Source organism: Salvelinus fontinalis, chromosome 4, assembly GCF_029448725.1.
Source record: "Salvelinus fontinalis isolate EN_2023a chromosome 4, ASM2944872v1, whole genome shotgun sequence".
Lineage (NCBI taxonomy): Eukaryota > Metazoa > Chordata > Actinopteri > Salmoniformes > Salmonidae > Salvelinus > Salvelinus fontinalis.
The window spans coordinates 13,954,435-13,979,967 of NC_074668.1; the positions used below are offsets into that span (position 1 = coordinate 13,954,435).

General features: G+C 42.5%; 1 protein-coding gene across 2 annotated transcripts in view; it reads right to left on the minus strand.

The window, feature by feature from the left end:
• Positions 1 to 25,533, minus strand: part of LOC129853131 (EGF-like repeat and discoidin I-like domain-containing protein 3) — a 234,777-nt gene that overhangs the window by 166,935 nt on the left and 42,309 nt on the right. Inside the window, exon 2 of one of the 2 annotated variants that reach the window (XM_055918856.1) lies at positions 17,925 to 17,951. In XM_055918856.1, coding sequence (XP_055774831.1) covers positions 17,925 to 17,951 — 27 coding nt within the window. Of the gene's footprint in view, positions 1 to 17,924; positions 17,955 to 25,533 lie in introns of both variants that reach the window. The other variant, XM_055918855.1, reaches the window with a different exon arrangement.

Sequence of the window (25,533 nt, forward strand, 5' to 3'; positions counted from 1 at the left end):
AGAATGATCCACCACCCAAAAGGACATCCAGCCAACTTGACACAACTGTGAAAGATTTGTAGTCAACAGGGGCCAGCATCCCTGTGGAACACGTTTCAACACCTTGTAGAGTCCATGCCCCGATGAATTGAGGCTGTTTTGAGAGCAAAAGGGGGTGCAACTCAATATTAGGAAGGTTTTCCTAATGTTTTGTACACTCAGTGTACATTAAAGACCGCAATCTAAACTCCTCAGTCAACTCCGTATACAGTCTACCTAAGGCCATAAACCTTTAAAGCTGATTAATCATATTTGAGCACAGGCATTGAGTTGGCTAGCCAAGTTGGCTTGGCTATGTTACTGAGATTTTTTCCCTGTGGTTATTCTTGGTATTTCATTTTTCTCATCCAGCATTTCTCTATTTCTTACTATATACATTCCACATTCACAGGCCACAAAAATCTGCTGTAAAGTGAATCTTTCAACCAACCAACAATGTTGTTCACATTTCAAACATCTCAGCAACCTGAGGAATGCGTAACATTATAGCCTCGATTACAAACTCCGGTGGTCCCACATAAAATGGGTCGAGTGGTGGAGAGAGGGTAGAGTGAATCAGGGGCGGATTGAACCAACCACTGTGGTTGGCTGATCATCAGCATGATTACTTTGTATTCACAGTCACATAACATTCTGACAAGCTGGCACCCCCCACCCTAACTGTGACTTCACAGAACCTCAACCCTCAACCATCCCCCATCCTGACCCCTTATCAGGGCCAGTAGAAAGGAACCCTCCCTCATCACCACACTTGTTAGAGCACGTCAGTTCTGTTAGTCAGGCTCCATATCCACTGTCCTCAATTTGAATCAGCTGTGCAAAAACCAAAATGTGTACCCAGGGGGCCCCTGGACCGAGTTTGGGAAACCCTGCGTTAGAGGACTGGGTTACATTGAGGACAGTGGATATGGAGCCTGACAAACAGAAATGACTGCCAACCCAATAAACCCACAAGGGACAGTGTACATATCTATGTATTGGGATACATAATTGAGCCACAACTCTAGAACATGCCCGCTTGTAGTCCTAAAAAACAGAAATGAGTTACCTCTGGTTAGTTCAGCGATTCCTTTTCCTTTTCTTTGTAAAACACAATTTTTTGCTTACGGCACCTGGTATTCCCAGGCGGTCTCCCATCCCAGTACTAACCAGTACTAATCCCAGTACTAACCAGTACTAACCAGTAGTAATCCCAGTACTAATCCCAGTACTAACCAGTACTAATCCCAGTACTAACCAGTACTAATCCCAGTACTAACCAGTACTAATCCCAGTACTAATCCCAGTACTAACCAGTACTAATCCCAGTACTAACCAGTACTAATCCCAGTACTAACCAGTACTAATCCCAGTACTAACCAGTACTAATCCCAGTACTAATCCCAGTACTAACCAGTACTAATCCCAGTACTAACCAGTACTAACCAGTACTAATCCCAGTACTAACCAGTACTAATCCCAGTACTAATCCCAGTACTAATCCCAGTACTAACCAGTACTAATCCCAGTACTAACCAGTACTAATCCCAGTACTAACCAGTACTAATCCCAGTACTAATCCCAGTACTAACCAGTACTAATCCCAGTACTAATCCCAGTACTAACCAGTACTAATCCCAGTACTAATCCCAGTACTAACCAGTACTAATCCCAGTACTAACCAGTACTAATCCCAGTACTAACCAGTACTAATCCCAGTACTAACCAGTACTAATCCCAGTACTAACCAGTACTAATCCCAGTACTAACCACTACTAATCCCAGTACTAATCCCAGTACTAACAGTACTAATCCCAGTACTAACCAGTACTAATCCCAGTACTAATCCCAGTACTATGGCCACATGCGTATTTTTCTTCTTTTTTTGACTCTGTTTTCTCCCTGAATTAGGTCCCTTTGCTCATCTCTGCAACTCCTTAATGGGCTCGGGAGAGGCAAAGGTTGAGTCGTGCATCCTCCAAAACACTACCCGCCTGGCCGTCTACTTCATATCACACTGCTCGCTTAACCCGGATGTTAGCCGCAACAATGTGTCGGAGGACACACTGATCAACTGACAACCTGGGTCAGCTTGCAGGCGCCCGGCACCATCTCAAGGAGTCGCTAGAGCACGATGAGCCAAGGAAAGCCCCACCGGCCAAACCCTCCCCTACCCCGGACAGCACTAGGCCAATTTTGCGCCGTCCTATAGGGGTCCCAGTGACGACCGGTTGTGACACAGCCTGGGATCAAACCCCAGGCTGTAGTGACGCCTTAGCACTGCGGGCCGTGCTTTTGACTGCTGTGCCACCCAGGACCAGCCATTCCTATGGGAGAAATTCATGAGGAAAGAACGAGGTTTGGAGATAATCGCAGAAAATAAGGTCTGAGGAAAACACAGGTTTAGGATATTGAGATCACTTTATTGGTCAATTGCACACAAGAGCCAACCGAAATTTGACATGTTCTTTTAACCGAGCCCCTTGAAAAACACACATACAGTTTTTTTGAAGAGGTGCAGGGGGCTGCCACACTGGGCACCATTGTTGTGGGGGTTAAGTGCCTTGTTCAAGGGCACACCGGCAGGCAATAGCATCTAGGATTTGATACCAGCAACCCTCAGATTGCCAGCTCTGTTCCTGCCATATTTTCCCCGTCGGCCCCGGGATTCGAATTGGTAACCCCCTGGTTGCTGGCTCGCATCTCTAACCGCTAGGCTAGCTGCCCCCCATATCTTATACGTTTTGTTCTATGAGATAATATCAGTCAGTTAACATGACATTTATGAATTATGAAGCCTTTATGTGTTTAAATGTGCTTGTTTTGATTGCATAAATGCTTCAAAATGTACAAAAAGTTAACTGATGAAGAATATTTAATAGGAAAAAAATTATAAAATCTCCGAAGCCTGTGTTTACCACAAGCCTTATTTTCTGCATTTATCAAAAAACCCTACAAAAATAAAATGTATTTCCCCATAGGCTTTTTGCCCACCGAGACATGTGGCAGAGTTAGTGTCTACAGAAAGATGACATTACTATTGCTCGTTATTGGTGACTATCGCCTTTTCAAGTGCATTTTACACAACAATGGGAAAACATGTACGGTCTGAAAAGGCCAACAAAGAACAGTAAAGATATACATAAAATAGTTTATAGATTATGCAATCAAATGTAATTTGTAACACACTGTGAACCGTCAGTCCTTTAAATTGTGTGTATTTTACACTTGCATGCATTCATGGGTGGTAAATTAGGAAGTTACAATTCAGAGCCTCTGCTCTAAATGTATACTTGGTGAGATAGCAGAGGGCTCTAACGTTGGCCTGATTATGTCACTTCCTTTTATTTGACACTGCTTCTTCAGCCCACCCTTCCCAGTGCTCTCTGATAGCAACTGGCATGGGTCCACATTAAGGGACAGTAGCCTTCTCAGCAGGACACATCCTGGGATGCTTTTAGTAAGTCCTTTCCTCTTTCCCTTTCTATCTGTACATGTCCTTGCACCCTGCCATGATGAAATGGATCAGACACATTGACATTTGACAATGACAGACGAATGCACTTGCAAAGTCAGAAAGTATAAAAGGCACATCAAAGACGTAAGACGGAAGTGCCTAAGACTCCGGCATGTCAAATATATCTCCCAGGGAGGTCAAAACAAAATACACCATTCAAGACGTTGACAGAAGAGGAAGAGAAAGAAGGACTAGTCAGACCATGGAAATGTCAAAACAGTGGCAGATGGGACCTTGGAAGAAAGTACTTCCTGTTCTGACCATGTGAGCCAATCAAACCTAATTAGGCCTGAGCCAATCAGACGAAGACTGCTCCAGGAGAAGAGTCACCCCACCGAGGTGGTCAACGAAAGTTCGCTGGCATAAGTCTCTCCATAATACAGTCAGGCATTGACTGATTCACTTATTATTGGCAATGCATAGGCCCTTATCACGCATTGGACATTCTGGAAATCTGGAAAAGTCATGAATGACCAGCTCGTAATGGAATGAAAGAAAGCCTGTGCTTCATTACATCAAGAGTTTTGTTAACCAGTCAAGCTCATATGACTACATCGAGGTCTGTCAAGCACATTTCTCAAAAGGAAGAAAGTACGGGAGGAAAAGCTACATCAAAGAGATGCATAGAGGAAGTTAAAAGGTCATGGTGTTTTCCAATTCCTTTCATCCAATATGTACAGGGAATGTGATCCGATACAAGGTTACACCAATAGAGATCTTAATATTCACAGAAAAAGCCCCAGCTGACTCCTCTTACGCACCTCTGTGCAGAACACAAACACGGCTTCTTTCCTAACAGTTAATTAATAATAAGGGCCGAGCCTCATATGTCAGCACTGCTTCTGACACGTCAGGCATTGGAAATAAAGCAGCACATAATTATGTGTGAAAGAGTGATCTGTTCAACTTCAGTAACATTATTTAAATAGTGTATTAGACTTAATAGAGATCATACTGCCATTAAGTGGTCAAATCTGCAATAAGGCTAAATTAGCATTAGTGCGTATAAGGTATTACTCACACACTTTAACTAATAAGAGTACGAAAATGCTGTGCCAAGCTTTTCACTTCAGCTTCACAGTTCCTTTTTTCAAACATCACAGTGGAATCATAGAGATCATTCTATGCAGATTGAAAGAGAATGGAATTGGCTACTTTAGGAGCATCATTATGCATACTGTAAAGAAGCTTGTACTGTGCAAGAACTCACGCTGAATGTACCGGAATTGTGAGGAGCTTTTAGCATGTCAATGTCTGAGTGGTCCAGGTCTAAGAGTAGAGCACAGAAATGCAGCATGGCCATTATATAAAGTGCTATTTTACACAGAAAGTCCAGTCTTGTGTTACATAATGGCCAACCAGTGCCCATTAAACCTGCAACTCCACCTCCGTTTACAAAAAGAGCCGTAGATACAGTGCATTCGGAAGGTGTTCAGACCCCTTCCCTTTTTCCACATTTTGTTACGTTACAGGATTATTGTTAAATGGACTAAATACCTTTTCCCCCCTCATCAATCTACACACAATACCCCGTAATTGTCACGTTCCTGACCTGTTTTATGTTATTTTTGTATGTGTTTAGTTGGTCAGGGCGTGAGTTGGGGTGGGCATTCTATGTTTTGTGTTTCTTGTTTAGGTCACTTGTAATTAGCCTTATATGGTTCTCAATCAGGGACAGGTGTTTGACGTTTTCCTCTGATTGAGAACCATATAAAGGTTGGCTGTTCACAATGTTTGTTTGTGGGTGATTGTCTTCCGTGTCTGTGTATGTGCACCACACGGGACTGTTTCGGTTTGTTCGTTCGTTTGATGTAGTCTGTTCCTGTTCGTGAGTTCTTTGTGTATTTATGTAAGTTCCATGTCCAGGTCTGTCTACGTCGTTTTTTTTGTTTTGTAATTTTCCAAGTGTTTTTCGGGTTCGTCTTTGACTTCAGTTAATAAATCATTATGTCAAATTACCACGCTGCATTTTGGTCCTCCGATCCTTCTCTCCTCTCCTCGTCCGAGGAGGAGGAAGAACTAGACAGCCGTTACAGAATCACCCACCGACCTAGGACCAAGCGACGGGGGAGAGCGCAACAGCGAAACCAGGACTCATGGACATGGGAGGAAATTTTGGACGGAAAAGGATCCTGGGCTAAGGCAGGAGAATATCGCCGCCCCAAAGCTGAGCTGGAGGCAGCGAAAACAGAGAGGCGGCGATATGAGGAGCTAGCTCGGAAGCAGGAAAAGGATCTGGGCTACACGACGTGGGAGGAGATCGACAGGTGGGCGATCAACCCAGGGCGAGTGCCGGAGCCCGCCTGGGATTCTCTGGCGCAGTGCGAGGAGGGATACCGGCGTATGGAGGCAGCACAACGACGCGGTAGGAAACCCGTGAGTAAACCCCCAAAATTTCTTGGGGGGGGGCTAGAAGGGAGAGTGGCGAAGTCAGGTAGGAGACCTGCGCCCACTCCCTGTACTTACCGTGGAGAGCGAGAGTACGGGCAGACACCGTGTTACGCATTAGAGCGCATGGTGTCTCCTGTACGTGTGCACAGCCCGGTGCGGTACATACCAGCTCCTCGTATCGGCCGGGCCAGATTGAGTATTGAGCCGGATGTCATGAAGCCGGTCCTACATATCTGGCCACCAGTACGTCTCCTCGGGCCGGCTTACATGGCACCAGCCTTACGCATGGTGTCCCCGGTTCGCCTACATAGCCCGGTGCGGGTTATTCCACCTCCCCGCACTGGTCGGGCGACGGGGAGCCTACAACCAGGTAAGGTTGGGCAGGCTCAATGCTCAAGGGAGCCAGTACGCCTGCACGGTCCGGTATTTCCGGCGCCACCTCCTCGCTCCAGGCCAGTACCACCAGTGCCTACACCACGCACCAGGCTTCCAGTGCATCTCCAGAGCCCTGTTCCTCCTCCACGCACTAGCCCTATGGTGCGTGTCTCCAGCCCAGTACCACCAGTCCCGGCACCACGCACCAAGCCTCCTGTGCGTCTCCAGAGCCCTGTACGCACTGTTCCTTCTCCCCGCACTCGCCCTGAGGTGCGTGCCCTCAGCCCGGTACCTCCAGTTCCGGTACCACGCACCAGGCCTATAGTGCACATCGAGAGTCCAGTGTGCCCTGTTGCTGTTCCCCGCACTAGCCTGAAGGTGCGTGTCTTTAGCCCGGTACCTCCAGTTCCGGCACCACGCACCAGGCCTACAGTGCGTCTCAGCCGGCCAGAGTCTACCGTCTGCCCAGCGGCGCCTGAACTGCCCGTCTGCCCAACGGCGCTTGAACTGTCCGTCTGCCCAACGGCGTCTGCACTGTCCATCTGCCAAGCGCCGCATGAACTGTCCGTCTGTATTGAGCCTTCAAAGCCGCCCGTCGGTACTGAGCCTTCAAAGCTGCCCGTCTGCCATGAGCCTGCAAAGCCGCCCGTCTGCCATGAGCCTACAGAGCCGTCCGCCAGACAGGAGCCGCTAGAGCCTTCCGCCAGACAGGAGCCGCTAGAGCCTTCCGCCAGACAGGAGCAGCCAAAGCCTTCCGCCAGACAGGATCAGCCAGAGCCTTCCGCCAGACAGGATCAGCCAGAGCCGTCAGCGAGCCATGACCAGCCAGAGCCGTCATCCAGCCATGACCAGCCAGAGCCGTCATCCAGCCATGACCAGCCAGAGCCGTCATCCAGCCATGACCAGCCAGAGCCGTCATCCAGCCATGACCAGCCAGAGCCGTCATCCAGCCATGACCAGCCAGAGCCGTCATCCAGACATGACCAGCCAGAGCTGTCATCCAGCCATGACCAGCCAGAGCCGTCATCCAGCCATAACCAGCCAGAGCCGTCATCCAGCCAGGATCCGCCAGAGCCGTCATCCAGGCAGGATCTGCCAGAGCCAGCCAGCCAGGATCCGCCAGTCATTCTGGTGTTGCCCCTCATTCTGGTGTTGCCCCTCATTCTGGTGTTGCCCCTCATTCCGGTGCTGCTCCTTATCCTGGTGATGCCCCTTAATTTAGGTGGGGTTATTTGGAGGGTGGTCATTGTGAGGGGGATAAAGAAGCGGGGATTTATTATGGTGGGATGGGAACCACGCCCAGAGCCTGAGCCGCCACCGTGGACAGATGCCCACCCAGACCCTCCCCATGACTTTTGGTGGTGCTTCCGGAGTTCGCACCTTGAGGGGGGGGGGGGGGGGGGGGGGGTTCTGTCACGTTCCTGACCTGTTTTATGTTATTTTTGTATGTGTTTAGTTGGTCAGGGCGTGAGTTGGGGTGGGCATTCTATGTTTTGTGTTTCTTGTTTAGGTCACTTGTAATTAGCCTTATATGGTTCTCAATCAGGGACAGGTGTTTGACGTTTTCCTCTGATTGAGAACCATATAAAGGTTGGCTGTTCACAATGTTTGTTTGTGGGTGATTGTCTTCCGTGTCTGTGTATGTGCACCACACGGGACTGTTTCGGTTTGTTCGTTCGTTTGATGTAGTCTGTTCCTGTTCGTGAGTTCTTCGTGTATTTATGTAAGGTCCAGGTCTGTCTACGTCGGTTTTTTGTTTTGTAATTTTCCAAGTGTTTTTCGGGTTCGTCTTTGACTTCAGTTAATAAATCATTATGTCAAATTACCACGCTGCATTTTGGTCCTCCGATCCTTCTCTCCTCTCCTCGTCCGAGGAGGAGGAAGAACTAGACAGCCGTTACAGAAATCACATAGCAAAAACAGGATTTTAGATTTTTTTTCAAACATATTAAAAATAGTAAACAGAAATAACTTATTTATAGACTGTAAGTATTTAGATCCTTGGCTATGAGACTCGGAAATGAGCTTAGAAGCATCCTGTTTCCATTGATAATCATTGAGATGTTTCTACAACTTGATTGGAATCCACCTGTTTTAAATTCAATGAATTGGTCATGATTTGGAAAGGCATACACCTGTCTATATAAGGTCCCACAGTTGAAAGTGCATGTCAGAGCAAAAACCTAGCCATCAGGTTGAAGGAATTGTATGGTAGAGTAGCCAGACAGAAGCAGTAAAAGGGTACATGACAGCCCGCTTAAAGTTTGCCAAAAGGCACCTAAAGGATTCTCAGACCATGACAAACAAGATTCTCTGGTCTGATGAAACCAAGATTGAACTATTTGGCTTGAATGCTAAGCGTCTCGTCTGGAGGAAACCTGGCACCATCCCTACGGTGAAGCATGGTGGTGGCAGCATCATACTGTGGGGATGTTTTTCAGTGGCAGGGACTGGGAGACTAGTCAGGATTGAGGGAAAGTTGAACGGAGCAAAGTACAGAGAGATGCTTGATGAAAACCTGCTCCAGAGCGCTCAGAGCCTCACACTGGGGCGAAGGCTGACCTTCTAGCAGGACTACGACCATAAGCACACAGCCAAGACAACACAGGAGTCGTCAAATCAAATCAAATCAGGAGCACAGGAGTGGCTTTGGGACAAACCTCTGAATGTCCTTGAGTGGCCCAGCCAGAGCTCGGATTTGAACCCGATCAAACATCTCTGGAGAGACCTGAAAATAGCTGTGCAGGGATGCGCCCTATCCAACCTGACAGACCTTGAGAGGGTCTGCGGAGAAGAATGGAAAAAACTCCCAAATACAGTTGTACCAAGCTTGTAGCTTCATACCCAAGAACACTCAAGGCTGTAAAAGCTGCCAAAGGTGTTTCAACAAAGTACTGAGTAAAGGGTCTGAAAACTTGAGTAAATGTGATATTTTTCATTTTTGGAAAAAAATTCTAAAAACATGTTTTTGCTTTGTCATTCTGGGGTATTGCTTATAGATTGAAAAACGATTTGATCCTTTTTAGAATAAGGCTGTAAAGTAACTAAATGTGGAAAAAGTCAAGGGCTCTGAATACTTGCCGAATGTACAGTACATTATTAATGTATTACACAAGTTTATGGGGATTAATAAGGCCCTCACAAGCGAAATAATGAATGCTCCCTTACCACATATTAAAAATGCATATCAAAGTCATCGTTAATTAAAACCAGTAGAGAGCAAACGGGTATTGCAGTAATTAAAAATAATGTGTATTTCTTATCCAATAAAGAGAAGAGATACTGTTACGTTCCCCAGTTTCTGTGTTGTTGTGGGTTTGTATGTGTGTGTATTTCAGGAAATGGCTTCCTGGATTCCTAAGCAGCTGAATGGTCGACCCCATCGCTGATTGGAGCTCTGACCCCTCCCTCTCATCAGGGGATACAGCTCTCTTCAATTACCAACTCCTTCTCCAGCTTGATAAAAGCAAGTGTTCCTTCCCCAGGAGCACTTTTTATGTCCTGTGTTGGTTGTTGGTCAGTGAACGTTTTGTTGATATTATTTTGTAGCCACTCCTTCAGAGGTATGTGTATGCCAACAGGACTTAGTGTTATTGGTTAATGAACTTGTTCACGTAAATTATTGGTAAATTATTCTCTTTCATTTGTTCCCAGGGGGGGAAGGGGAATGCACCTTGGGAGGGTTTAGGCAAGAGGCCTGCGGACATACATAACCCGTAGTATTTAATCTGTCTATGCACACTAGGTAAGACCTCTAGAGAGAGGATTCCTTAACTTTGACTTTCTTTGCTTTGGTTCTGTCCAGACCAAAGCAAAGACCCTTTTCCCCACATTACCATGTTTACCTGTAAATGGTATTTTTCTCTGTCTGTCGTCCTTCCCCGCACCTACGATCACATACTTTTTAACTCCACATGGAGTTGAGATGTAGCGGGGTGTTGCGTTCCCTCCAAGAGGCGTACGTAACAGATACTGTATGTCCTGATGTTCATAAAATTGCAGATAATTTCTGAAGCTGTCGGCGAATGCTATACAAATGTGTCACACATCGTTTAATTAAGCACTGCTTCATATTACAACTTTAGCATTACAAAATCATTTTTCTCCCCAATTCTGTGATGCATGTATAGTACCAGTCAAAAGTTTGGACACACCTACTCATTCAAGGGTTTTTCTTTATTTTTAAACTATTTCCTACATTGTAGAATAATATATAGTGAAGACATCAAAACTATGAAATAACACATATGGAATCATGTAGTAACCAAAAAAGTGTTAAAAATATCAAAATATATTTTAGATTCTTCAAAGTAGCCACCCTTTGCCTTGACGACAGATTCACACTTTTGTCATTCTCTCAACCAGCTTCACCTGGAATGCTTTTCTAATAGTCTTGAAGGAGTTCCCACATATGCTGAGTACTTGTTGGCTGCTTTTCCCTCACTCTGCGGTCCAACTCATTTTAGATTCTTCAAAGTAGCCACCCTTTGCCTTGACGACAGATTATCACACTTGTCATTCTCTCAACCAGCTTCACCTGGAATGCTTTTCCAATAGTCTTGAAGGAGTTCCCACATATGCTGAGCACTTGTTGGCTGCTTTTCCCTCACTCTGCGGTCCAACTCATTCCAAACCATCTCAATTGAGTTGAGGTTGAGTGATTGTGGAGGCCAGGTCATCTGATGCAGCACTCCATCGCTCTCATTCTTGGTCAAATAGCCCTTACACAGCCTGAAGGTGTGTTGGGTTATTGTCCTGTTGAAAAACAAATGATAGTCCACTAAGCGCAAACCAGATGTGATGGCGTATTGCTGCAGAATTCCCTTGTCCCTTGAATTCTAAATAAATCACTGACAGTGTCACCAGCAAAGCACTCTCACACCTCCTCCTTCATGATTCACAGTGAGAACCACAAATGCGGAGATCATCTGTTCACCTACTCTGCATCTCAAAAAGACATGGCAGTTGGAACCAAAAATCTCAAATTTGGACTCATCAGACCAAAGGATAGATTTCCACCGGTCTAATGTCCATTGCTCGTGTTTCTTGACCCAAAACGACTCTCTTCTTATTATTGGTGTCCTTTAGTAGTGGTTTCTTTGCAGCAATTCGACCATGAAGGCCTGTTTCATGCAATGTCCTCTGAACAGTTGATGTTGAGATGTGTCTGTTGAACTCAGTGAAGAACTTATTTGGGCTGCAATTTCTGAGGCTGGTAACTTTAATGAACTTATCCTCTGCAGCAGAGGTAACTCTGGGTCTTCCTTTCCTGTGGCGGTCCTCATGAGAGCCAGTTTCATCACAGCGCTTGATGGTTTTTGCGACTGCACTTGAAGAAACTTTGAAAGTTCATGAAATGTTCCGGATTGACTGACCTTCATGTCTTAAAGTAATGATGGACTGTCTGTTTGTTTCTCTTTGGTTATTTGAGCTGCTCTTGCCATAATATGGAATGGTTATTTTACCAAATAAGGCTGTATACCACCCCTACCTTGTCACAACACAACTGATTGGCTTAAAGAAATTTCACAAATGTACTTAACAAGGCACACCTGTTAATTGAAATGTATTCCCGGTGACTACCTCATGAAGCTGGTTGACTACATGATTACTACATGATTCCATATGTGTTATTTCACAGTTTTGATGTCTTCACTATTATTCTACAATGTAGAAAATAGTAAAAATAAAGAAAAACACTGAAATGAGTAGGTGTGTCCAAACGTTTGACTGGTACCGCACATTTTCACTGTTTTTATTTCACTCTGGGGTCAAACATGCACATTTAGTTTTTTACAAGTACAGGATTTTTTCCACATGGATATATTTCACACAACTAAAGCTTGTAACACCTGACCCTATCAAACAGCAAATATTGGCTGATTATTGTGTGGTTTGCCATGACTGGTGTTAGGGAACATATTCAAATGAAGGCTGTGTTTCCTAGATGAAGGTTGTGATGCCTGGATGAAGGCTGTGTGGCCTGGATGAAGGCTGTCAGGCAGCTTTTCAGCTGATATGACTGGTGAGAGAGGTTCCATTGATTTCACACTGACATACCAGGGTTATAGATGGGGTATTACATGTTGATTTGATGGCAGTGGCACCTTGTAACAAGGTCAGATTTTTAACATGGTAATTCACAGGTGACTTTCAAAGCTATAATTACAAAATATTAGTTACTTAGTGAAACAAGAAAGTATAATAGCAGCAGGATTTTTTTCATTTTGTGTACTGTCTGTGTGTGTGTGTACGCGTGCTTGTGTTTGTGCTTTCCTGCGTGTGTGTACACATTTGTGAGTAACTGAAACGACATAACATGATACTACATGTGTTTTGCCTTGCATATTGTTTTTAAACACCTTCATTCACATGCTCAAAATGGGAACGTGATATGGAATGTCACATGAAGAAAATCAACTTTGCTATGAAATAAACTGAGGAATTATTATTAAAAGATCAAAAAACATTTCAGAAACTTGAAAAGTTCCAGATTAGGTTCATCTGTATACTTGAATAACAAAGAAGAAAATTCTACCATAACACCATAGCAACACATGATTCTGACCTCATTGTAACCATCTAAAACAGAAGACATGATTAAGAAGAGATGCACAGGACATGACGTGAGCATGGAGATATGAATGCTGTTGTCTATAGTGCCAGCAATGCAGTGTGTTGACCACAGCTGAATATGTCAGAGTTAGGGTCAAATCCATCTAAATGAATGGATCAGGAATTCAGTCACATCTAACAGTTTCATGTCCAATTAAAACTGACTGAGAGTGAAATGGAATTGACCCCTACTTTTTTTTTCAGGGTTAGATCAGCTTTAAAACTGCAGATAGGTAGCTTTCATCAATGTAATTGTCTGCATCACTTCCAAACCCCCATATATATTTTGCTAATATATATATATATATATACACATACATGAATAAAGTTTACATACACCTTAGCCAAATACATTTAAACTCAGTTTTTCACAATTCCTGACATTTAATCCTCGTAAAAATTCCTTGTTTTAGGTCAGTTAGGATCACCACTTTATTTTAAGAATGTGAAATGTCAGAATAATAGTAGAGAATTATTTATTTCAGCTTTTATTTCTTTCATCACATTCCCAGTGGGTCAGAAGTTTACATACACTCAATCAGTATTTGCTAGCATTGCCTTTAAATTGTTTAACTTGGGTCAAAGGTTTCGGGTAGCCTTCCACAAGCTTCCCACAATAAGTTGGGTGAATTTTGGCCCATTCCTCCTGACAGAGCTGGTGTAACTGAGTCAGGTTTGTAGGCCTCCTTGCTCGCATACGCCTTTTCAGTTCTGCCCACACGTTTCTATAGGATTGAGGTCAGGGCTTTGTGATGGCCACTCCAGTCCTCATTTTGCCACAACTTTGGAAGTATGCTTGGGGTCATTGTCCATTTGGAAGACCCAAGCTTTAACTTCCTGACTGATGTCTTGAGATGTTGCTTCAATATATCCACATAATTTCCCACCTCATGATGCCATCTACTTTGTGAAGTGCAACAGTCTCTCTTGCAGCAAAGCACCCCCACAACATGATGCTGCCACCCCCGTGCTTCACGGTTGGGATGGTGTACTTCGGCTTGTAAGCCTCCCCCCTTTTCCAACAAACATAACGATGGTCATTATGGCCAAACAGTTCTATTTTGCTTCGTCAGACCAGAGGACATTTCTCCAAAAAGTATGATCTTTGTCCCCATATGCAGTTGCAATCCGTAGTCTGAATTATAAGTGCAATAATCTGTCTGTAAACAATTGTTGGAAAAATTACTTGTGTCATGCACAAAGTAGATGTCCCAATCGACTTGCCAAAATTGTAGTTTGTTAACAAGAAATGTGTGGAGTGGTTGAGAAACGAGTTTTAATGACTCCAACCTAAGTGTATGTAAACTTCCAACTTCAACTGTACATACATACACTACCGTTCAAAAGTTTGGGGTCCCTTAGAAATGTCCTCGTTTTCAAAAGAAAAGCACATTTGTTGTCCATTAAAATAACATCAAATTGATCAGAAATACAGTGTAGACATTGTTAATGTTGAAAATGACTAGTAGCCGCAAAACACCAGTCTCAATGTCAACAGTGAAGAGGCGACTCCGGGATGCTGGCCTTCTCGGCAGAGTTCCTCTGTCCAGTGTCTGTGTTCTTTTGCCCATCGTAATCTTTTCTTTTCATTGGCCAGTCTGAGATATGGCTTTTTCTTTGCATCTCTGCGTAGAAGGCCAGCATCTCGGTGTTGCCTATTCACTGTTAACGTTGAGACTGGTGTTTTGTGGGTACTATTTATTGAAGCTAGACACTCTAATGTACTTCTCCTCTTGCTCAGTTGTGCACCGGGCCCTCCCGCTCATCTTTCTATTCTGGTTAGAGACAGTTTGTGCTGTTCTGTGAAGGGAGTAGTACACATTGTTGTACCAGATCTTCGGTTTCTTGGCAATTTCTCGCATGGAATAGCCTTCATTTCTCAGAACAAGAATAGACTGATGAGTTTCAGAAGAAAGTTCTTTGTTTCTGGCCATTTTCAGCCTGTAATCGAACCCACAAATGCTGAAGATCCAGATACTCAACTAGTCTAAAGAAAGCCAGTTTTATTGCTTCTTTAATCAAAACAGTTTTCAGCTGTGCTAACATAATTGCAAAAGGGTTTTCTAATGATCAATTACCCTTTTAAAATTAGAAACTTGGATTAGCTAACACAACATGCCATCGGAACACAGGAGTGATGGTTGCTGATAATGGGCCTCTGTACGCCTATGTAGCTATTCCATAAAGAAATCAGCTGTTTCCAGCTACACTAGTCATTTTCAACATTAACAATGTCTACACTGTATTTCTGAACAATTTGATGTTATTTTAATGGACAGAAAATGTGCTTTTCTTTCAAAAACAAGGACATTTCTAGGTGACCCCAAACGATAGTGTACATTTTATGGACACATTCTATTTTACAATAGTTCTATTTTGTTTGTTTTTGCTCCTGTCCTTCATCTACCCTCAACCTCTCCCATCTATTTATGATGTCCATCCTATTTGCCATATCTTTCAAAATGTGCTCTTTCACAAAAGTTATTAACCTATATACGTTTTACGGGCACAGTATGTTTTACATTAGTTATCTTGTTGTTATTAGTTGTTATTAGTCCCAACCTTCAGCTCCATTCAACCCCTCCCATCTATCTCTTAACACCATCCATATTGGATTTCTATTTTGCCATATATTTGTTCAACTGTGCTGTGATGTTTCACAAAAGTTCTGAACCTTTATTGTCACTGTTTCTACAGATTGTAAATTGATCTTTTAATTTTTTTGCTAAAAGTATTATTATATTATTCATCGATTGAGTATGACTTTTGAGGGTTAGCTCCAGGTAAATATTGCAATTATTCAGGCATTCCTGGACCTGTGACCAAAAACAAGCTACATATGGACAAATTACCTTATGATTCTACCTCTTCGCAACAAAATCTACAGAGCTGGGTAGGTTGGATCCCCCATGTAAATAACATTCTATTGGTTGCAAGAATTTTGTATAATAATTTAAATATAAAAATTCAAAGTTTTCAATCCGTCGTTGTTTTGCGTATCAATTCATAAACCATGTGCCATGGAATCGGTATGTCAAAAATCTCTTCCCAACTATTTTGCAACCCCTACTTTACGTAGGCTCATCTTTTCAGACTATTGACACCAGGGAGATACCCAAAGTATTCCCATTACCAACCAGAAAGACTAACAACAGACAACATTGATCGAGACCTCTCAACTCTGAGATCTTGTGTATTTGACAAGTCTAAAACTGCAATAAATAATATTTCAGTTCCATTTAATACTTACAGAGTTTCTAAAAAGCTTCTTCTGTTACATTTCTTTTCCTCTTTCAAAGTAACTGGAAATTGCATGTGATTGCCAAACATCCTTTCTGAGGCAGCAGAAGATGCATTGGAGGGCTTATAATTAACCACTGTGCCGATCCTAAAGGGATAGTTACCCAAATGACAAAATCACACATTGTTTTCCTTACCATGTAGCCAGTCTATGGACAAGGTACGCCAGCAATCCATCCCGTTATACACCATATGCTAATAATAAGTGCATCAAATAACATCAGCCAGCTGCTTGGGGAAGCATGAGGACAATATCACAGAAATGCTTATGGAGGCACACTAACCAGAGATTTTTATTTCATTTATTTTTTATTTAACCTTTATTTAACTAGGCAAGTCTGTTACGAACAAATTCTTATTTACAATGACGGCCTACACCGGCCAAACCCGGACGACGCTGGGCCAATTGTGAGCCGCCCTATGGGACTCCCAATCAAAGCCGGTTGTGATACAGCCTGGTACAGAGCTCATACAGGGATGGAACGTTTTCCACTCACTAACTACCCTGACTCATAGGGCTATTTTCAAGTAAGAACAATGTGTAGAATGCTTATTGAGGCTTTTTTGTATAGAAGAGCATTCTCAAAAAATGGAAGAATCTAATTGCATAATCAGTCCTACCGTCTTGACTCAAATTATATATCACTCAATTATAGGCATACTTCAATGAGTTTCATTCTTTCATTCATATTTGCATGATCAAATATTGTGGACTTGGTTGGTTGTTTGGCAGTGTTCTGGACCAAAGTGTTTTCAAGTTCTCAAACTTGGGGAATCTATGTTGTCGATCAATGGTAAACATTTGTTCCATGAAATTCTCTGTGGCAAGGCAGAACAACAGAAGTCTCTAATTGGTTCAATGCCTGTTTAGAGTCTGTGGAGTATAAGGCAAGGGATGTATGTTTGTTCAAAGAGAGAAAGGAACTAAAAGCATCACGTAAACATCATTGGTAAAAAGTTGGTAAAAAGAGTCAAGCAAAGTGATACTGACTGGGCTTGATCACTCAATCAATCAATGCAGCAGGATCCACAGCAGTCACAGGGGTGTGTGTGTGTGTGTGTGTGGGCTTGCGTGGTCGTGTGAATGTGTGTTTTAGGAGTATTCAAGGGTCCACCCGAACCCGAATACCCAAGATGATATATTTTCCCTCGGGTCTGGGCCGGGTCCTGTTTGATTGACATTGGGTCTCGGGTCTATGTAACTATAGCTGAGTGGACCCGAATAGACCGGACCACGACTCTGCATAGCCTAAAGCATATTTATTTTACACTAATAAGGTGAATTGATTGACTTATAGAAGGCTTGGCCAACATATAAATACCTATTCATTAACCAGAAGGGCAAATTGGCTGATAAACATATTTTTTTGGTCACTTGGGTTTAACCGTGTCGGGTCTAGGTCTGGTTGTCGTCGGGTCAGTTCGGGTTCGGGTCTGATTGTCCTCAAGTCTGTTCAGGTCAGGGTCCAACCTTTTGGACCAGATAAGACCTCTAGTGTGTGTGTGTGTGTGTGTGTGTGTGTGTGTGTGTGTGTGTGTGTGTGTGTGTGTGTGTGTGTGTGTGTGTGTTTGAGAAAGTGAGAGAGTGGGAGAGTGGTTGAAGGGATACAGGAAAGGTCATATTATGATTGTACTGATGATGGGTAGAACACACAAACACACACACAAATGAGGGGAACACAAGTTACCAATTGTAGAAATACCTCACCTGCTGAAGTCAGCTCCACACCATCTACTGCTGTAGAGACAGAGGGAGGGGAGGGAGGGAAGAGGGGCACAAGAGAGGAGGGAGGAGCAAAAGAGAGAGCAGTTACTTTATTGTTAGACTTTCAAATAATACTACTAAAGGGTAACTATAAAGGCTTTAATGGTATAATACTACTAAAGGGTAACTATAAAGGCTTTAATGGTATAATACTACTAAAGGGTAACTATAAAGGCTTTAATGGTATAATACTACTAAAGGGTAACTATAAAGGCTTTAATGGTATAATACTACTAAAGGGTAACTATAAAGGCTTTAATGGTATAATACTACTAAAGGGTAACTATAAAGGCTTTAATGGTATAATACTACTAAAGGGTAACTATAAAGGCTTTAATGGTATAATACTACTAAAGGGTAACTATAAAGGCTTTAATGGTATAATACTACTAAAGGGTAACTATAAAGGCTTTAATGGTATACTACTACTAAAGGGTAACTATAAAGGCTTTAATGGTATACTACTACTAAAGGGTAACTATAAAGGCTTTAATGGTATAATACTACTAAAGGGTAACTATAAAGGCTTTAATGGTATAATACTACTAAAGGGTAACTATAAAGGCTTTAATGGTATAATACTACTAAAGGGTAACTATAAAGGCTTTAATGGTATAACTCCATCATGAACACTGAAGGTTTTGTATTTACAATATAATTATTGATCAAAGAATTTACTAATACTTCGACTGATGGATGGATGAGTCACTCAAATACTCTGTTAATAATCCTCCCACTTTGAGTCACAACGTACAGTACATCCAACACTGCGTACACAATATATTACCCCCCACCATCACAACGCAATAGCATGCATGCATACTGTATGATATAACAGGTGAGCGGGTGACAATCAACCAGACACAGTACCACAGAAAAGCCTAAATGTACACAATGCCATCATGAAATGTTAGCGCTTGGCCAAACCCCATCCCTCTCAAGGCCACCATGGCTAAAATACTGGCTACTAGCCTCTGACTAATGTGGACTCATCATTCTGGACCAGTGTACAGTAGGATTACTTTGTGAGGCATGCACGGCCGAATCCCCCTCTTAATCCGATTCCTATGCCATGGGTGAGTGGCAGGGCTGAGGGCTGGGCTGTCTCCCATCGTTATCACAGCTCTCTATCTCTACCCCAATCATAAGCTAGAGCAGGCCTGCCTCAAACACGCAGACATACACCCAGCCAGACACAGAGACGCCAAGGGGAGGTGTTACTGTATATACTGTAAAGCTGTTGTTTTCCCTGGCTTTGTGGCATCTACCATGTTCTTTTTCTTGATGTAAACATGAGGTTGCAATCTAAGCAGAGTCTGTATTTCTCAGGGGTTGATTGCCTGTCTAACAATAAGGAAATTTAGGATTACTTTCATGTGCATGTTTTCATCTTAAACACTGCATACTAATGGGAAATTAGCATGTGGGAATGGTAAGGACTACATATACCATGAGCTAGAAAGAGAGAAAAAGAAAGAGAGAAATTGAGGAGAGTGAGAGACAGAGACAGAGCTCTGCGAATTTCAATATTCAATTCCTTCCATTCCACACATAAAAACAGACACATTGTTTGCTTCAAATATTATTTGCTAAAGTTGCTATCGTTGGGTCCTCTCAAACACCGGAGTACCGGGCCATGTAAAACTCGCCTACTGTCTGTCTCTTTGTTTGTTAATCGCCAACCTGCCTCTAGGCCTACTACTGGTCTGAAGTGGCTCCTAGAGAGCGAGCGCCAGTGAAGGTTGTGCAGAACCTCTCATCATTTGGTTTCTTCCTTTTAAGGGGTGCTTTCATTGTTTACCAGAAATACTGATGTTTGTGCTAATGTCTTTGTTTTGATGAATGTGTGGGCCATTGTTATGTCAAGTGTGCAATAGTATTGCCTGTGAAGTGTAGCCAAATGTGAAGTGTAGCCTTTTCATTAAAAAGATTGGCTACCAGTTTAAATGTGTGAATGGTTTGTGCCAGGCTGGGGCAGGTCCTGTGATGTCCATTCTCTTCTCTAACTGTCATTACCTTACAGTCCAAGGTGTATGAATTCAGAGACAGACTGGATATATTTAGCCATTCTTGAGTGACAAACTTCAAGGCCCAATGCAGCTATTTTTTTGTCAATATCAAATAACTTCTGGGTAATAATTAAGCACCTTACTGTAATAGATTTCCATTAAAATGGGGGAAAAAACTATTTCTCAAGCAATAGTTTTAAAGACACTTGAGCAGGGTACTGTTTAAAACGTGTTGAACATGTTGAGCATTTTAGCTAAATACAATACTGAGAGAGAGAGAGACACATGGAACAGACTCAATTTCCTTTTCACAAAATCAAACATCAACATTGTCTCTGCCAATATTCTCTGGAGGGACCCTAGTCCTAAAAATACACTCACATTCTCAGACAGACGCTAAATCATCTCCAAGGGTTCTAGTACCTTGCACATTACCACGCTAATCCAATAAACGGAGTCTGCTTTATGTCTTCTTGTCAGTCCTTTTAACCCATGACTCGTTACTAGTGGTAAGAGTTTTTCCTGTTTTCCTGTTGGCTCGTCCAATGTTCAATCATCTGGACAGTGTCATAGCGGTGATTACTAAAGATGAGAGTTGCTATAAAACACACACGCATAAACACACACATAAGAATGCCAGTAAACAGATGCATATGAATGAACATCCATAAATAAATGCACCGAAAACCACAGCTCATGAGTAACTGAGGACAAAGACAGTGAAGAAGCTAAAACTAGGAAGTTGATCTCCTGCTATCCCATATGTCTGGCATGAGAAGCTCCTCGTGGATGTTTCCCATGCACCAGAAGACTCCTCTGATCCCAAGACCAAGAGACTAAACACATTCCACAGTTCTCTTATTGTGGTTTCCCTTGTGTCCCTTTCTCTTCTGCCACTGTAAAGACCAACACATGCATGTACGCACACACCTACCCACACACACACACACACACACACACACACACACACACACTAGAGGTCTTCTCTGGTCCAAAAAGTTGGACCCTGACCTGAACGGACTTGAGGACAATCAGACCTGGACCTGAACTGACCCGACGACAACCAATAGGTATTTATAAAACACACAAACACATGCATGCACAAAAGACAAGGGTTGTTCCATATGATATATTATCCAAACCAATTTCCCCTCCTATGTCAAGTGTGTGTTCCAAAGATGATGGTAAGACCAATGTTATCTCAGGCTGCGATTAGCCCAACAACACTGGAGAATTGTCCTGGACAGCTCACGCAAAAACATGGCCAGAGGACTGACGTGTGAGTCTGTGTGTGTATCTATGTAAGTTTGTGTGTGTATATATATATATGAAAGTGTGTGTGTGTGTGTGTGTGTGTGTGTGTGTGTGTGTGTGTGTGTGTGTGTGTGTGTGTGTGTGTGTGTGTGTGTGTGTGTGTGTGTGTGTATACATCTAAGTATGATTATTTCCACAGTATGATGTTGTTGTAGCTAGTTGGATGAAGATATTCTCTGTAATGTTATTTTATTGTGGCTTGCCAAGAAAAACATACTGTATCATTGACTTTGCTCAGCTCAATACAATTTTGACTGGGGTTATAACAAACAATCTTAACTTCAGCCATATACACTAAGTATACCAAACATTAGGAACAACTTCCTAATATTGAGTTGCACCCCCCATATGCCCTCAGAACAGCTTCAATTTGTCGGGGCATGGACTCTACAAGGTGTCGAACATGTTTGACAGGGATCCTGGCACATGTTGATTCCAATGCTTCCCACAGTTATGTCAAGTTGTCTGGATGTCATTTGGGTGGTGGACCATTCTTTATACACACGGGAAACTTTTTAGTGTGAAAATCCCGGCAACGTTGCAGTTCTTGACACAAACCAGTGCACCTGGCACCTACTACCATACCCTGTTCAAAGGCACTTAAATATTTTGTCTTGCCTATTTACCCTCTGAATGGTACACATATACAATACATGTCAAAATTGTTTCAAGGCTTTAAAATCCTTATTCTCCCCTTCATCTACACTAATTGAAGTGGATTTAACAAGTGACATCAATAAGGGATCATAGCTTTCACCTGGATTCACCTGGTCAGTCTATGTCATGGAAAGAGCAGGTGTTCTTAGAGTTTTTCCCAGTTGTTAACACACATTTGCTGAAACTACATCTCAGGTACTCAAAAATCGAAACACAAAACAGTTAGCCAATTTCCCCAAATCCCACAGACCCCTTGCTAAATGAAACACTGTAATCAAAATCACAGCGATGTACTCCCTACTCAAAATGAAACTCTGCACACAAATGAGACATACACATATCAAATGAATCTAACTTAGTGACAACCGAGATCACACTAATGTGAAATATTCAAAACATTATTATCAGAACCTATTTCAGTGTAAAGACTAAGACTTTGTTGTTACAGTATACTGTATATTGTTTGTGTGTACTCAAGCAAGAACATTTCATATTTAACATTATTCAATACATGTCAAACAGCATACTGTAAACACACATTCAGTAAATATATTTTGCATATGCAAAGGAAGAAAAGTAGGCCTATTTGTACTACTGTAGTGTATGTTATATCAATTGTACGGAATAGATAAAGAAACTGTCAAAATACAATACAATCTAAATCATAAGTCAAGAAACAAATCAGTCATGTCTGTTGTTTTGGTCCGGCCACAGATTTTCATCAACATCACAGGAGATATTCTCCTTGGCCAGACAGCGGGGGACATATCTTCTGGCAGGACGCATCCACCACAGAACTCTGCTGGAATGTCACCACAGGCCTCCTCCATTGCCTGGAGAAGGGCCATCCGTTCATGAGGTTTGTGATCATACACCTTCCACCGCCATGCTGAAAACAACTCCTCAATGGGGTTGAGAAATGGGGAATATGGTGGGAGATAGAGAATTGTAAACCTGGGATGGTCATGGAACCAGCTGCAGACCTGAGCAGCCCGATGGAAAGTCATGTTGTCCCAAATTAGAATATACATTTGCTGCTCAGGATCACCTGGCCCTCTCTGCTCTGGCTGAAAAAGATTGTCATGTAAGGTGTTCAGGAAATGAAGGAGATGGGCAGTGTTGTATGGTCCAAAGGTGGCATGGTGGTGGAGGACCCCATTGTGGCTCATAGCTGCGCATATGGTGACATTTCCCCCTCACTGGCCAGTTACTTCAATGATGGCGTGTTGACCAATGATGTTCCCTCCTCGTCTTCGCTAAATTGAATCCAGCCACATCTATGAAAATGAGTTCCTGGGGGATGGGACTTGCAAAGGTAGAGCATTGTTTGTTATATGTTTGTTATAGAACTGCAATCTGAGTATAAAGCAAAACATGTGCCAATAGTATTGCAGATTTGGTGTCTGGTTCTGCCAAATGAGTTACAGGTTTGTGTCATTGTGCCTCATGGGCCAGTTTCAGTGTGTAATTGGGAAAAACTGTCATGTTTTGTATACTCAGTGTATCGTTACATTGGAGAACTAACAAACGCTAAAAATAAACTATTGTGAACTATTGTTCTCATGTTATCTTCCCAATGCCTCCAAACATTTCTCAGTATATTGTAGATAAATACTAATGTATTTTTTTTCTTTGTTTGGTAAGAGTGGCTTACAGCAAGACATTTTACAGTATAAGATTCTACAAAATATGACTTAATATGTCATTTCTCCAGCACCACAATAGAAATAAAACTCCAAGCAATGCCGACAGCATTATGAAACCTCTCAAAGTCTTAAACATAATGGGAAATGTTCCAACCTCACTTTTCTTAAAATTTGCAAAAGCTCATTAAGAAAAAAAGACTTGTCTGTTGCATTCATTGAGCAGTCATATAACTTGCAAACGTTGTATCCTGTCAAAATCATCACTCTCTAAATGTTAGAAAATTGCACCGTTTTGTAATGAATTACAGCTGGTAAGATTTGCCTCTTCCACTACAATTGTAGCCTAGGGGACTTCTTTTGTGAGAAGTTTGAGTGGCAGTAACTGCAAAGTGCATTTCCATAGCTTTGTGTCTGTGTCTGTCTACGCTTCAAAAAAGAAAAGAAAACTTTCATAGAGGCGAGACTTTTTCAAAGTTAGTAGGCTTTCTGTTGGTGATGTATGCATTGTGCTCAGCAATTTTAACTGTCACTGTCTATGAATAAACTAAAGTTAACTCGAAAAGGTAAACAAATTTGGGACCAAAGACTTGACTTCTGCTTGCCAATAGTGGCCATGTTTTTGTATTGCCAGCCAGCCTGTTTCATGATGGCAGGGCGCGTGTGCCAGTAAGCCACAGCAGATGTTGCCTGCTTGGATAGTGCAGTTTATGAGATGCTTTAGAGTTGCTGAAAAACAGCAAGTACTGACACACACGCATTAGTGACATAGGAGTACTCAGGAAGTAGATGGAAGGATAATGCCTGTCTATATGGAATGGTATTCAGGCCAAATAAGCTCAAATAAGTAATCATATCATAATTCATGCTTGTCTGAGACCTACATACTGACAAATCCAATATGTTCAATACGGACAAATCCCAAGCAGTGACAGTGTATTTATAAAATGCTAAAAGCGATATTATACTTAAGGAGTTGCCAGACTTGTAAAATAAGTTCAGTACATGTCAACACTGATCGAAACCGCAATAATCATACGTCTGTATTTGTGCAGCAGACTGATAATGTTTCAAGAAAGTTTCGGATAAAAATCCTATGAAAATACAGTTCTTAGCAACCCTTTTCGGATGTTTCAAAAAAACATCCCAAACATGTTATTGCCGTACCAGCCATTCTGGCCAACTTCTCCTCTAGAAACATTTAACAGTCCATGTCAGAGTGATTTAACCTGTTGAGGCTGGGGGCGCTGTTGTCACTATTTATGCTAATCGTGTAATTTTTGAAACGGCTTCCCACAAAATTCTTGATTGTACGATATGCATATTATTCTTATTATTGGATAGAAAACAGTCTATAGTTTCTATAGGAGTTGAAATTTTGTCTCTAAGTGGAACAGAACCCATTCTACAGCAATTTCCCTGACATGGAGTCAGATTTCAGAAATGTTGGCCCCTGATCTGGAATCAGTTAAAAGGCCACTGTTATTGCTATGAGTATACGGACACTGCTTACGTCTTCCCCTGGATGCCTTTACGTGATGACGATTTGAATGGGGTCGATTGCGCGTTCACAGGCACTATAAATTAAAAAACCCTGTAGCTAGCAACTCTTTTCTTGGTGCGTCATGCGCGTGGAGGACACCGACCCGCACCTGTTCCAAGCATTAGTGTTGGGAGTAATCTTTCTCCGGTCATGTTAAGACTCGTTATAGGAGTTAAAAACATCATAAGGTAGTTAATTTAAAGCGTTTTATAGCAATTTATATCCGTTTAGTGCGATTTTGGGACATTTATTTCTGAAACGCTGTGAATCGCTGGGCACGCTTCCAGTTCATCCCGAACGCAGTTGGCATTTCCACAAGGCAAGAGGACAGCTTTCCACCAAAAGACGATTAGACCCAAGAAAGGATCCTTTGCCCAAGATACTGA